General features: G+C 41.7%; 1 protein-coding gene across 1 annotated transcript in view; it reads left to right on the plus strand.

The window, feature by feature from the left end:
• Positions 1–15,251, plus strand: part of COL4A6 (collagen type IV alpha 6 chain) — a 96,141-nt gene that overhangs the window by 33,293 nt on the left and 47,597 nt on the right. The window contains exons 8-12 of the mRNA XM_060086422.1: positions 5,473–5,535; positions 6,351–6,386; positions 6,566–6,607; positions 7,761–7,853; positions 9,094–9,147. Coding sequence (XP_059942405.1) covers positions 5,473–5,535; positions 6,351–6,386; positions 6,566–6,607; positions 7,761–7,853; positions 9,094–9,147 — 288 coding nt within the window. The remainder of the gene's footprint in view (positions 1–5,472; positions 5,536–6,350; positions 6,387–6,565; positions 6,608–7,760; positions 7,854–9,093; positions 9,148–15,251) is intronic.

Consider the following 15,251-nt stretch of genomic DNA (forward strand, 5'->3'; position numbering starts at 1 on the left):
AGCACATATCACCTTATTGCTGCTCCCCAGCTTTAACAGGGCCATGAATTTTCCCATACCATCTTTCTCTTCAGATTTTGTTCTCTTACTTTCAATATTGTCATCATTCATTTCAAAATATTTTCTAGTTTCCCTTCGGATTTTTTCTTTGACCCATGGAGACTTGTGTTTAATTTCCCAAAATTTGTGACTTTCCAGATATCTTTATATTATTGATTTCTAGTTTGATTTTATTGCAGTTAGAGAGCATATTCTGGATTATTTCAATGCTTTTAAATTTGTTCAGTTTTATTTTATGGCCCAACCTATGGAACTATCTTGGTGAATGTTCCATATGTACTTGTAGAGACTATGTATTCAGCTGGCTGGGGCGGGTATAGTGATCTAAAAAATATCCATTAGGTCAAGGTAGTTGATAATGTGGTTTGGACCTTCTTTGTCCTCACTGATTTTTTTGTTTAGTTGTTCTATTAATAACTGAGGGAGGAATGTTAAAATCTCCATCTAGAATCGTGAATTTATCTATTTCTCCTTACAGTTCCATCAGTCTTTGCTTCATGTATTTTGAAGCTCTGCTAATAGGTGCATACACATCTAAGACAGATATAGATATATTTGTCTTCTTGATGAATTGAACTATTTTACCGTTACAAAATGCCCCCTCTTTATCTCTAGTAATATTCTTTGTCTCAAAGTCTACTTTATCTGATATTAATAAAACTTTTTTCTTTTTTAAGTTTTTGGTTATTTTTATCACTTTAATATGAAAATTTTCAAATAGAGAGCAAAGTTGAAGAAAGTTTTCAGTGAACACCTGTACCATGAATACTTTATTCTACTTGATTTACCACACTTCCATCCATCAAGCCATCTTATTCTTGATGCATTTCAAAGTTAATGGCAGACAATAGTACTCTTACCCCTAAATACCACAGCATGCCTACCATTAGCTAGACTTCAAATTTTGTTTACAGTTTTTCTTTGTATGTAAAATTTACATATAATGAAATACACAAATCTTAAATGTGCCTTTGCTGCATTTTCACAAATGCACACTCTGTGTAACTCAAACCCTCTTAAGGTGTAGACCATTCCCATCACCTCAGAAAGTTCCCTCCTGCTCCTTCCCAGTCAATCCCTGCCCCGCCGCACATCACAGGCAATCACTGTTCTGATTTTTCTTCTATCATAGATAAGTGTTCCATATTCTAGAACTTCAAACAAAGGGAATAATACAATATGTAGCCTTCGGGATCAGGCTTGTTTCACTTAGAACAGTACTTTTGAGGTTCATCCTCATTGTTTCATATATCAATAATTTGTTGCTTTTTATTATTGAGTATTATTCTACATATAGATGTATGAGTTTTTAAAATCAATCCTAGTATCAGTGGACACCTGAGATATTTCCATTTTTTAAAAATTTTATTGAAGTATAGTTGATTTACAATGTTGTGTTAATTTCTGATGTAGAGAAAAGTGACTCAGATATATATATATATATATATATATATAGATAGATAGATAGATATAGAGATATATATATATATATATTCTTTTTCATATTCTTTTCCATTATGGTTTGTCATAGGATATTGAATAAAGTTCCCTGTGCTATACAGTAGGACCTTGTTGTGTATCCATCCTATGTATGTTTGCATCTGCTAATCCCAAACTCCCAATCCTTCCCTCCCCCACTCCCCTCCCCGTTGACAACCACAAGTCTGTTCTCTATGTCTGTGAGTCTGCTCCTGTTTCGTAGATAAGTTCATTTGTGTCGTATTTTAGATTCCACATATAAGTGATATCATATGGTATTTGTCTTTCTCTTTCTGACTTACTTCACTTAGTATGATGATCTCTAGGTCCATCCATGTTGCTGCAAATGGCATTATTTCATTCTTTTTTATGGCTGAGTAGTATTCCATGGTATAAATATACCACATCTTCTTTAGCCATTCATCTGACATTTTTCAATTTTTAACTATTATTATTTTTTCTTTTTTCTAACATTTATAGGAGTATAATTGCTTTACATTGTTGTCTTAGTTTGTGCTGTATAACAAAGTGAATCAGCTATATGTATACTTATATCCTCATATACCCTCCCTCTTGCGCCTCCCTCCCACTCTCACAATCCCACCCCTCTAGGTGGTCACAAAGCACAGAGCTGACCTCCGTGTGCTATGCAGCTGCTTCCCACTAGCTATCTGTTTTACATTTGGTAGTGTATATATGTCCATGCCACTCTCTCACTTCATCCCAGCTTACCCTTCCCCCTCCCCATGTCCTCAAGTCCATTCTCTACGTCTGCATCTTTATTCCTGTCCTGCCCCTAGGTTCTTCAGAACCAATTTTTTTTTAGATTCCATATATATGTGTTAGCATACGGTATTTGTTTTTCTCTTTCTGACTTACTTCACTCTGTATGACAGATTTTAGGTCCATCCACCTCACTACAAATAACTCAATTTCGTTTCTTCTTATGTCTGAGTAATATTCCATTGTATATATGTGCCACATCTTCTTTATCCATTCATCTGTCGATGGACACTTAGGTTGCTTCCATGTCCTGGCTATTGTAAATAGAGCTGCAATGAACATTGTGGTACATGACTCTTCTTGAATTACGGTTTTCTCAGGGTATATGCCCAGCAGTGGGATTGCTGGGCCGTATGGTACTTCTATTTTTAGTTTTTTAAGGAACCTCCATACTGTTCTCCATAGTGGCTGTATCAATTTACATTCCCACCAACAAGAGGGTTCCCTTTTCTCCACACCGTCTCCAGCATTTATTCTTTGTAGATATTTTGATGACAGCCATTCTGACTGGTGTGAGGTGATACCTCATTGTAGCTTTGATTTGCATTTCTCTAATGATTAGTGATGTTGAGTATTTTTTCATGTGTTTGTTGGCAATCTGTATTCCTTCTTTGGAGAAATGTCTATTTAGGTCTTCTGCCCATTTTGGGATTGGGTTGCTTGTTTTTTGATATTGAGCTGTATGAGCTGCATGAGCTGCTTATATATTTTGGAGATTAATCCTTTGTCAGTTGCTTCATTTGCAAATATTTTCTCCCATTCTTAGGGTTATCTTTTCGTCTTGTTTATGGTTTCCTTTGCTGTGCAAAAGCTTTTAAGTTTCATTAGGTCCCATTTGTTTATTTTTGTTTTTATTTCCATTACTCTAGGAGATGGGTCAAAAAGGATCTTGCTGTGATTTATGTCATAGAATGTTCTGCCTATGTTTTCCTCTAAGAGTTTCCTCTAAGAGTTTTATAGTGCTTGGCCTTACATTTAGGTCTTCAATCCATTTTGAGTTTATTTTGGTGTATGGTGTTAAGGAGTGTTCTAATTTCATTCTTTTACATGTAGCTGTCCAGTTTTCCCAGCACCACTTATTGAAGAGGCTGTCTTTTCTCCATTGTATATTCTTGCCTCCTTTATCAAAGATAAGGTGACCATATGTGCGTGGGTTTATCTCTGGGCTTTCTATCCCGTTCCATTGATCTATATTTCTGTTTTTGTGCCAGTACCATACTGTCTTGATTACTGTAGCTTTGTAGTATAGTCTGAAGTCAGGGACCCTGATTCCTACAGCTCTATTTTTCTTTCTCAAGATTGCTTTGGCTCTTCGGGGTCTTTTGTGTTTCCATACAAATTTTGAAATTTTTTGTTCTAGTTCTGTGAAAAATTCCATTAGTAGTTTGATAGGGATTGCATTGAATCTGTAGATTGCTTTGGGTAGTATAGTCATTTTCACAATCTTGATTCTCCAAGAACATGGTATATCTCTCCATCTGTTTGTATCATCTTTAATTTCTTTCATCAGTGTCTTATAGTTTTCTGCATACAGGTTTTTGTCTCCTTACATAGGTTTATTCGTAGGTATTTTATTATTTTTGTTGCAGTGGTAAATGGGAGTGTTTACTTAATTTCTCTTTCAGATTTTTCATCATTAGTGTATAGGAATTCAAGAGATTTCTGTGCATTAATTTTGTATTTTGCTACTTTACCAAATTCATTGATTAGCTCTAGTAGTTTTCTGGTAGCATCTTTAGGATTCTCTATGTATAATATCATGTCATCTGCAAACAGTGACAGTTTTACTTTTTCTTTTCTGATTTGGATTCCTTTTATTCCTTTCTCTTCTCTGATTGCTGTGGCTAAAACTTCCAAAACTATGTTGAGTAATAGCAATGAGAGTGGGCAACCTTGTCTTGTTCCTGATCTTAATGGAAATGGTTTCAATTTTTCACCATTGAGAATGATGTTCGCTGTGATTTTGTCATATGTGACCTTTATTATGTTGAGGTAAGTTCCCTCTATGCCTACTTTCTGGAGAGTTTTTATCATAAATGGATGTTGAATATTGTTGAAAGCTTTTTCTGCATCTATTGAGATGATCATATGGTTTTTAATCTTCAGTTTGTTAATATGGTGTATCACATTGATTTATTTGCATATATTGAAGAACCCTTGCATTCCTGGGATAAATTCCACTTGATCATGATGTATGATCCTTTTAGTGTGCTGCTGGATTCTGTTTGCTAGTATTTTGCTAGGATTTTTGCATCTATGTTCATCAGTGACATTGGCCTGTAGTTTTCTTTTTTGTGTGTGACATCTTTGTCTGGTTTTGGTATCTGGGTGATGGTGGCCTCATAGAATGAGTTTGGGAGTGTTCCTCCCTCTGCTATATTTTGGAAGAGTTTGAGAAGGATAGGTGTTAGCTCTTCCCTAAATGTTTGATAGAATTCACTTATGAAGCCATCGGTCCTGAGCTTTTGTTTGTTGGGAGGTTTTTAATCACAGTTTCAATTTCAGTGCTTGTGATTGGTCTGTTCATATTTTCTATTTCTTCCTGGTTCAGTCTCGGCAGGTTGTGCATTTCTAAGAATTTGTCTTCTTCCAGGTTGTCCATTTTATTGGCATATAGTTGCTTGTAGTAATCTCTTGTGATCCTTTGTATTTCTGCAGTGTCAGTTTTTACTTCTCCTTTTTCATTTTTAATTCTGTTGATTTGAGTCCTCTCCCTTTTCTTCTTGATGAGTCTGGCTAATGGTTTATCAATTTTGTTTATCTTCCCAAAGAACCAGCTTTTAGTTTTATTGATCTTTCCTGTTGTTTCCTTCATTTCTTTTTCATTTATTTCTGACCTGATCTTTATGATTTCTTTCCTCTGCTAAATTTGGGGGGTTTTTTGTTCTTCTTTCTCTAATTGCTTTAGCTGTAAGGTTAGCTTGTTTATTTGAGATTTTTCTGGTTTCTTGAGGTAGGATTGTATTGCTATAAACTTCCCTCTTAGAACTGCTTTTGCTGCATCCCATAGGTTTTGGGCCATCGTGTTTTCTCAGTTTTTAACTATCATGAATAAAGTTGCTATGAACATTCTTGTGCAATTCTTGTGTATATATTTTTCTTGAGAAACTGCCATACTTTTTTGACCTTGATAAAAACATGCCTCTCTAGGGCCCACAAGGAGCACCCGGATCTTCAGGAGCTGTGGGACCCATAGGACCACCAGGACTGCAAGTAAGACCCAGCTAAATCTACCACATGTTCACAGCATTCACATGAATGCTTTCCCTACCAGGCCATGGATTAAATGTAAGCCTATGTAAATGTAGGCCCTCCTAGCAGAGAATGGCAACTTCCATTCTTGGAGGTTAAAGTGAAGCATGCTCTTGTAAGGAGCTATTTGTTATCTTCTTTTATCAGAGTCTCTCTGACCATCCACTCTGTGCCTCCAAAACCTCCTAGTGTAGCTCAACCTAAAGTGTAGCCCAAGGATGGCTAATACCCGGCACATCTATTGTGACCTTCCACTCCCCTTACCCACGACAGACATTGCTAATTAATCACATCATTATCACCCACCCTGAGCACAGAGGCAGCTTCAAAATCTTTCTCAACACTTCACCTTGGAGAGCTCTTCCCACCTACCTATTTCCCATCACTGGCTATAGGAAGAGCATAGCCAGTCATCTGTGTGGTTCTGGGAAATCCACATCCCCAGATTGTTCTCTCTCCAATGTGTGAAATCCCACCACCACTGATTACTTTGGTTTACTTTCACCAAAAGTCATCATTTAAAAAGTGCTGACCTAATGGGAAGAATGACACAGGAAGTCTTCACTACCATAGCATGAATGTGGTTATCAGGTCAATTGGGGAAATTTCAAAGGAGATTTTAAAAAAAGGAACCCAGGGAGAAGGAGCTAGAATCTTCTACACCAAAGCCAGACCACATCAAGGGGGTGGGGGACTTATCTTCAGTGACTCTCAACATGCCTAGATTCTTCGGGGCTGAAACTAAAAAGCGCTCTTTCCTTTCATTTTACATCTAGGGTCCTCCAGGCCCCCCTGGTTTCCCTGGTCCTGATGTAAGTAGACTTTGTCTTGGGGCATTTGACCTCCTACCACTAAGTACTCTAGTTTCCCCAGAGATATTCTGGTCTGATTAAACATACTTTCTGGTAAAAAAGACTGCATTCCAATTTAAGTTCCTGGAGGTTGTTTAGTAATTGATTTTGTTTTTCCTCCCTACACCCCTTTGCCCCAGGGGAATATGGGGTTAGGTTTCCAAGGAGAGAAAGGAGTCAAGGTAAATAAATTTTGGAACATACGCTCTGCAGTCCATATGCTCCTAGAAATGTGTCTAGCTGCACACATGTGCCTGCTTGTGATAGGGCTGCATGTGCACGCATAGGCTACTGTGGTCTTTTTCCTTCAAAATATTGTAGTCTTCCTGCTTCCTACCTGTGAAATGTACATGTCTTACAAACATATGCTCTTTTTTTTTTTTTTTTTTTTTTTGCGGTATGCGGGCCTCTCACTGCTGTGGCCTCTCCCGTTGCGGAGCACAGGCTCTGGACGCACAGGCTCAGTGGCCATGGCTAACGGGCCCAGCCGCTCCGCAGCATGTGGGATCTTCCCAGACCGGGGCACGAACCCGTGTCCCTGCATTGGCAGGCGGACTCTCAACCACTGCGCCACCAAGGAAGCCCACAAACATATGCTCCTGAGATATATTTTCTCTTCCTTCCACCTGGGTATTTCCCTGCTGATTTGTATTATATTGTGTCACCTTCTCTTTCCTTTTCTCTGCTTCTCTTCTCTCCATCCTTCCTCCTCCTCCTCCTCCTCTCTCTATCTCCTCTATCTCTCCTTCTTAACCCTCTCTCATCATTCCCTTTTATTTCCCTTCCCTCATTCTCCTATTTCCCTCTATACAAACTGTATAGTGATTTAGGAGCCTCAAGGGAGACTGGGAGCTTGCCCTCCCCATCCTTGGCAGCTGCCTCTTGTAGACTGCACTGTCTTCAAGGAGCAAATCCAGTCTTCAGTGTTCCAACACAGACTTCACTACCTCTGCTTGTGCTCTTGGCAACGATTGGACCAGTTAGAGTCTGATCACTGTTGCCAAAAGGTAGCCATTTACCTTGCTCAAATCCTTTTTTGCTTTCTTCTAAACACCCTTTCATGCATGACCATGGCAACCGTGAACCTGCCATTTACTTTCATCCATCTTGCTTCCTCCCTCTGCAGTGCTGATACAAAATGCATCTGGTCAGGCTTATAATTCTTTTCACCCCTTGAGACTGTTAGCTTTGTTTCCTCATTGATGCAAAGGTGAGGGTGAAGAGGCTAAAGTCATGGACAGTTGATTTGTGAATTACATCCTGAGGACAAACCTACCCTCCGGAGAAATATCTGTGTGGTGTCTGCTTTGCTTAATGTTTCCTTTGATCTTACAGGGGGATGTTGGCCTGCCTGGCCCTGCAGGACCCCCACCATCTACTGGGGAACTGGAATTCATGGGATTTCCAAAAGGGAAGAAAGGATCCAAGGTAGTGAACATTTGAGAACAAGAAGTTAATAAGCCTTTTCCTATTAATACCAGAGTTCAACTCTAATAACCAGAGTATACTGGAAGGATAGAGGGTTCTGGGTAATATGGATATGAGCTTGCCTGGGTTTCTGAATATTCATTCAAGTGCTATTTTCTGTGTTTGTTTTGCAGATTCAGTTATCAAAACGCTGAATAACTTAAAACAAACATTTAATAGTTGGGGTTTCTTCCTCCTGACTACCAACCCTGTCAATACTTACGTTGTCCCCAAAACACTGTGACAGAACAATAGGGTATAATGGTTGCTTTCAAGTTATCTGTTTAAAGAAATTATTTGCCCTCAGAACATGACCCTGCAAATAGTGTATACTGTCACCAAGTGGCAGTAGATGCCCTAATTTGCCTGATCTGAACTACCAAGGCTGAAGCTGTAGACCTGTTTAACCGAGATATTTTATAATCTGTATTTTGATATGAGTGTACACATGGTTGTATTTGAATGACTATTTGCTGCTAAGGTGTGCAGATATCTTTCAATAACCTGACTTCCCTCCCTTCCTGGGGATTCCTTAAGTTTTGTGATCCTGCACCTATGGTCAAGGGACCCAGGCAGGGGAAGGTGTTTAGTCCCATTTCTTTAATTCTGTCTTTGTGGAAGCAACAGCTCCAGGCCTTCTCCAGGTTTACAGGAAGTAATTATTGAGTTGGGAACAGTTTGGGAGCATATGAAAAATTGCCTGCCTCCCTAATCATTCCCAAACCTTAGGGAACCCTTTCATGGCACTTATAGATAAATTAGCATATCAAGGAAAGAGATTAGAGTATTATGTTGCCCTTTGCAAACTGTAATTATTACTCTTTTCCCAAAACCACTGATGTATTTGCAGCCAGTAATTTGCTAGAGGAAATCGCACTGAACAGCTTCTTCCGGTAGAAAGAAAGCAGATGATCATCTTTTCTATCTCCCAATTAGCCTGAGCATTTGAGACTCTGTTTCGGATAGTTTTCTTTGCCTGTCATGGACTTTGGTCCTTTCCACACTACTAAGGGCTCCGTAAACTAAGACATCCTGGTGTAGTTACTAGTTGTGGAAACTAGGCAATCTGCACCAGCCTCTGGTGTCCCAATTGTGATGCCCTATGGTTTCCCACTGCCCAGCCCAAATAACTCAAGGGGACCATCTCCTTTATGTTCACTGCTTCCTGCTGCTACTCACTAAGCTTTGGTTGATTTTCCAGGGTGAACCAGGGCTTCAGGGCTTCCCAGGAATAAGTGGTCCTCCAGGTCTCCCGGTAAGTCTCCCTATTTGGTCAACATGTATTCAAGGATCTGATTGGACAAAAGCTATACCAATAGAAAGCTAACAGGAGGACCTCCTTCCTATGGTTATTGTAGAGAATTTCACTATCTTCATTGTTAGAAGGCATTTAAGGAAATGTCTTGTTTTTCAAACCCATGAGGACATTAGGTTCTTTATGAGACTATATAGCTTAGAGGTTATAATCTCAAGCTCTAGAGGTAAAACAGACCTAGGCTTGACTTCTGATTTCAGCAGTTTCTAACTATGTAAACTTGGACAAGTTTCTTAACTTTTCTGAGCCTCAATTTCCTAACCTACCAAAAAAGGGATAATAATGGGGGTGGTTATGAGAATTAAATGAGATAATATGCATGAAAAGGGCTTAATAAATGCCTGGCACGTATCAATTGTTGAGTAATTGGTAGTTAGTGTTAGTGATCCTATTTTCACTTTCCTATGTGCCCTTGTATCTTAGATTCTTTCACCCAACAAATACTTTTTGAGGGCCCCTATTTGCAAGGCCTTCTGCTTGATTCTACGGCTGCAACAGCAACTAACAGTCAGATAAGTAAAAGTCCCTGTCCTTGAGGAAAGTACATTCCAATTGGGGGGGATGAGGGAGGGGAGAGAATCAACAAGTAAACAAATGAAGGAGAACAAGTTCATATATTGGTAAGTGATACATAGAAGATAAAAAAGGGTAAAAGTGATGGAGTGTGGATGGGGAATGGAATGGGCACCTTTGGACAGAGTGGTCAAGAAGGGCCTCTCTGAGGGATCGCTTATTATGAGGGAGCGAGTCATGTGAAAGTTCGGGAAGAGTGTTTCTGGCCAAGGGAACCATAAGTGTCAACACCCTGAGGTTGGAACAAGCTCAGTGCTTTAGAGGAACAGCAAGAAGGTGAGCGGGTGGAGAAGAGTGAGCGAGGCCAAGAACCAGACAGAGAGGCAGGAGCCAGATCATGGAGACCTTTGTAGGTCAAATGTGGCTTTTATGTTAAATGTAATGGGAAGCCATTGGAAGGCCCTGACTTGTATTTTTAAGATCTCTCTGGTGGTAGTGGGAGTTGGGGGGCTGGGTCATGGAGGATGGGGGGAGGGGAAGGCAGCAAACAGAGGCTACTGCAACAATCCTGGTGAGAAATGGTGGTGGCTTGGACTAGGATGATGGCAGTGGAAATGGAGAGAAGTGCATGGATTCAAAATGTAAAAAGTTTACAATTTTTGTTACAGAACATTTCAAACACATACAAAATAGGGAGAGCGGCATAATGGTCCCCCTGTGTACCCATTACCTAGCTTCAATAATTAGCAACTCATGGCCAATCTGAAGCCAACAACAGATGTGGCATTTCATTACAAATACCTCAGTATTTCTAAGAGATAAGGACTTTTTAAAAACATAATGATGATTTCATCACCACTAATTAATTATCAGAAATGACAATATCTGTTAAGTCAGAATTCAGGTTTATGATTGTCTCATAAATATAACTTTTTTATAATTACCTGGTTTTGAATCAGAATCCAAACGATGCTCACACATTACATTTGGTTGATGTATCTCTTAAACTACAAGATATGTTTTGAAGGAGCTGATGAGATTTCCATGGATTGGGTGTAGGAGTCAGGAGGGAAATGGATGAATCAAAGATGACTAGGCCTGCCCCCGGCTTGCTTGCAAAGTGGGGAGAGATGACTCCGGTGGTTCCCTGCAGTTCTTTGAAACACTTTGGGTCTCTCCAGGTGGCCAGAAAACACAGCCAGTACAGCCAGTGGCACAGATTGCTTCCACAGTGATCCCTACTACTCCATAGAGACACAGGGGCAACAGAGAACCATCTATTCAATGGCCTTGGTTTTAATCAGCTCAGTATCTAATGAATCAAAGGGAAAGAATCTTGATGTTGGAGACAGGACACCTGGACTTCAGCCTCAGCCCCAGCTCTGGGCCTTCAAGTATCTGAACCTCTCTGTATATATGTCATGTGGCAATGGTCATATCTACTGTTTTGAGGCCCAACTCACAATGTTCATCAGGTTTCTTTATAAAGTATACATCTGTGCTGTCCAATATGATAACCACTAGCCACATAACAGCTACCAATCCCTTGAAATGTGGCTAGTCTGAAATGAGATGTGCTGTAAGTGTAAAATACACACCAGATTTCCAAACCTAGGTGTGAGGAAAATAATCTAAATGATCTCATTAACAATTTTTACGTCAGTGTTGAAATGACAATATTTATGATGTGTTTCGTTAAATAAAATGTTGTTAAATGAACCTCACCTATTTGTTTTACTTTTTTAATGAAGCTACTAGAAAATTTAAAATAACATAGTAGTTCACATTATCTTTCGATTGGACAGCACAGACATAGAGTACTTTGCAAGTGGGCTGGGGAATAAAGTCTGCACCTTTCTTTGTGAGCATTTCACATAAATTCTAGTCACCTCATATCATCCCTATGATGTAAGCAATGTGGGCTGGGTTTATATCCCTGACTGATGAGGAAACCATGGCCTGAACGGGTAAAGAGGCTTGTCCAGAGTCACCCAGCAAGTTATTAGCAGAGCTGAGACTGAAATTCAGTTTTCTTGAATACTAGCCAACTCCAGGCTTTTTCCTCATACCATACTGCCCCCTACTGTTCAGTTCATTCTTGTCATGGTGGTTGTGGATTGCGTGATCTCTGGTGCTTTGCAGTTCCCTGGCTCACGCTCCCTCCCTCCTTACCATTCCCTTCCCTGTTCTACCTCAGAGGATTTCCCCTTCTGCAATTTCACCCGTTCCCTTTTGCCCTGTGAAAGAAAGACACACTGACTGACAGCAATGAACAGTGATAAATTGCAATACCGTTTCAAGCTCAGCATTTCCAGTGTTTCATAGCGTGGCCTGACAAATAGAAACCCCAGTTGATTGTAAAGACATCCAAGGTGGAAAAAAAGCTTCCTTTATATGGTACAGCATATTTTCAGAGAGTGGGAATCAAGAAACCAGAGTTCTCAGGCCACTTTGGTGTGGATTCCACATGCAACCCTGGCCAAATCCTATAACTCCTTTGCTGCTAATATCTCTATCTGCTTAATGGGAACATTTATAGGTAACTTCTGTGACTTCTGCCAGAATAGTTGTAAGAAGAAAGGTGGTGACGTGTTTGAGATGCTCTGGGCTTTTCAGAGGAAACACACTTCTCAAATCCGAAGTCCTCACGTCGGCTTTCAATTATCCACACTTACTGAGAAACAAGGCAGCGCTGAGGGTGGAAATCTCTAGGGAATCTGAAATGTTCCCTTCAACCATTTGTTTTCTTTCCATCCTAGCCCAGATCTTTGCAGGAGCTGCTGACAAGTGGCCAACCTGAGTGATTTAGACCTCACTTTCTTTCCCTTGCCCCGTCTGCACTGACCCAGCATCCTTGCTTTTCTGGCTCAGCCCCAGCTTCACACATTTCATGACATTGTCCCAGCAGCACACTCACGTGTAGGCCACAGATGCTCCCGTGGAGATTGTCAAAGAGAGTCATATACCTCTGTGCCCTCCAAGACACCAGCAAACGCAGGGTAAGGCAACATGGCAGATGATGGGAGAGAGAAGGGGAGAAAGCGGTGAATCCTGAGGTACCTATTGAGTGGATCTGAGGCAACTACTGGACAGGCGGGAGTTCTCTTTCTGCTGAGCACCAGGCTTTCCAGGCACTTCAGGTAGGTCCTTCGGAGGAGGAGCCCCCTCTTGACAGACTTAAGCTAAGCCCTCCCCTCCTCTCCCCCCCCTCAACCCGGCACCCTGAGGGGTAGTAGCAGCAGTGTGGCAGGGTCAGAGTTGACAAGGAGACTGACTTTCCTAACCTCTCAAGTTTCACATCTCAAGTCACCCTCGCAGTGCCAAGCCAAACCCATTGCTGCAGTTTAGCCTCCAAAATGTGACCCCCAAATATGATCGTTCCCCGCCCCTCCCCCATGGCCTCCGTCCCCCTTTCCAGGCTTCAGCCTCCTTCCTGCCTTCCTGCCCTCCTTGTGCACGTGGGCCTCGCCCCTCTCCACCGCCCTCACTGGGGCCGGACGAGGAGCTCAGGCAGAGTGGGTGACCACCGTGCTGGCAGCCTGCCTCTCGGGCCAGCAGGCCTCTGAGGACCCAGGGCCAGAGTGTCTTTCACTCCACAGCGGGGCCTCACGGCCCCTGGTTCCAGACTACTGTTTGCAGCTTGCCTTTTTCTCACACCCCCCTCCTCACCCTGCTGTCCGCCCCGACTCCCAGCCACGTGACTGAAGTTGAGTTTTTGCAGAGCCACTAATATCCATGAACCCAAAATACCAGGAGACCAGAGCCCTAGAGACCACACCTGTAAACAGCTAAGCTAGTGCTCTAATGAGGTGTTCCTGACCGTGGGTGAGAAGGGGTAAGAGAGCAGTGGGTGCTGATCAGCTCATGATGGCGACCGACTGGGACGGGGCAGGGGCCCAAGACATCTTGTTAGAACAGCTTGTTCAGCAGGGCCTCGTACAGGGCCTCCCTGTGCTGGGAGACAAGCTGAGCCTACAGCCCAATATCTTGCCAAGTCATTTATGTTTTACTGGCTCTAACCCCGACACACAAATTGCTTTTTAACAATTTTTTTTTCCTTTTTAAACTTTGTATATGTTTTTTTGCTCACCTTGTAGCTCAAGCTCTCAGACCCTCTCTCTGAGAAAGCAAGAGTCCAGAGGCTCTTTCTGCTTTCCGGAGAAGAAGGACAAGGCCCCCTTGTCTTTACATCTGTGGAAAAGACAGGTGGAGGCTGTGAGATGGTACCTGGACATTCTTTTTCTCACGCTTTTGAACAGTTTTTTTCCCTGGGTCACTGTTCCATTTAATTCAACAAGTGTGTATTGGACCACCTTGTATGTGTTCAGGCTACAGTAACATGCCTTGGAGGAGACAGAAGTGAATGTGATACAGACCTTCTCTCACAGACTTTCATCCGGAACCCCGGCTTAGTGCTTGAAGAGTTTGGGGCAGCGTGGGCTGCCGTAGCTTCTGTGCACAGGCCAGGGAAGGCTCCGCAAAGTGTTTGACTTCAGCCGCCAATAGATACACGCCACCAGGGGGCAGCATGCCTTGGTTTCCAATTCGAGCTGCAGAACTAAGTTTGCATTCAGTTTGACACAGGGGCCTTTCAAATAGAAATCCTATTCAGCATGAGGTCTGAGCAATTTGACTCCTAACTGTAGATATAGAAAAGAGGGAAGGCAAGTAGGAACCAAAGGCTGCTTTGAGTTGGACCCTTCACAGGCATACACTCCCCTCCTCAACAACAACAACAATAAAAACAACTCACGTTTTAAAAACAAAAGAAAGTAAAAACTTGAGCCTAGAAAACTAAGGGCTATACAGCCAACTGTACCCACGGGAATGCTCTGAGTATGAAAGAGGAAGAAAACTACAAATGGGATTGGAGCAGTGCTTTTACAATCAGCTGAGCCAGGTCACATCAAGAGGACAACAGGAGATGTGCCATAACATTTAGTGTCTTTCACAAGCTTACATTTGAGAGAACTTCACTGCCTCCTTTACTCTCATGATAGGCCTAAATGCTATTTGCCAACATCCGTGCTCCAGGAAGTCCCATTTTAAACAGTAACAACAAAGTGACCTCGATTACATTTGCCATGAAAGACTTTATCCACTCTGGTAATGAATTCTTCTGTATCTCGGGGCCCAGAATATGCTTGCCCTGGACCCAGAGAGGAGGAAGCTCTCTCATTCACTCTGCTTTTTGGATTTCTGCTTGTTCCTAGAGAATCCCCAAGTCATGTCTGTGGCTGCAAGCCCTCACCTTCTGTGAGCAGGACAAGAGGGGTTGGTGACCATCTTGCAGTCCCTTTGAGAGTGTTCCTAAAGCCCGCACAGTTCTAGATCATGCCTAGATAGAAACACTCCTTCCCACTGCAGAGGATGTTGCAGTCATCATGTCTCCAAAGGGCAAAAGCTCTTCTCTCTAGCATCAATCCCCAAGGATTAACACAGTTCTCCATTTGTGGGTCATCTTTGACCCAAGCTCCTAGATAGTGGGAAGCAGCCTGTTCTCTGGAACAGCCATGGAATGGAAGCTAAAG

This window comes from Mesoplodon densirostris, chromosome X (assembly GCF_025265405.1).
Source record: "Mesoplodon densirostris isolate mMesDen1 chromosome X, mMesDen1 primary haplotype, whole genome shotgun sequence".
NCBI lineage: Eukaryota > Metazoa > Chordata > Mammalia > Artiodactyla > Ziphiidae > Mesoplodon > Mesoplodon densirostris.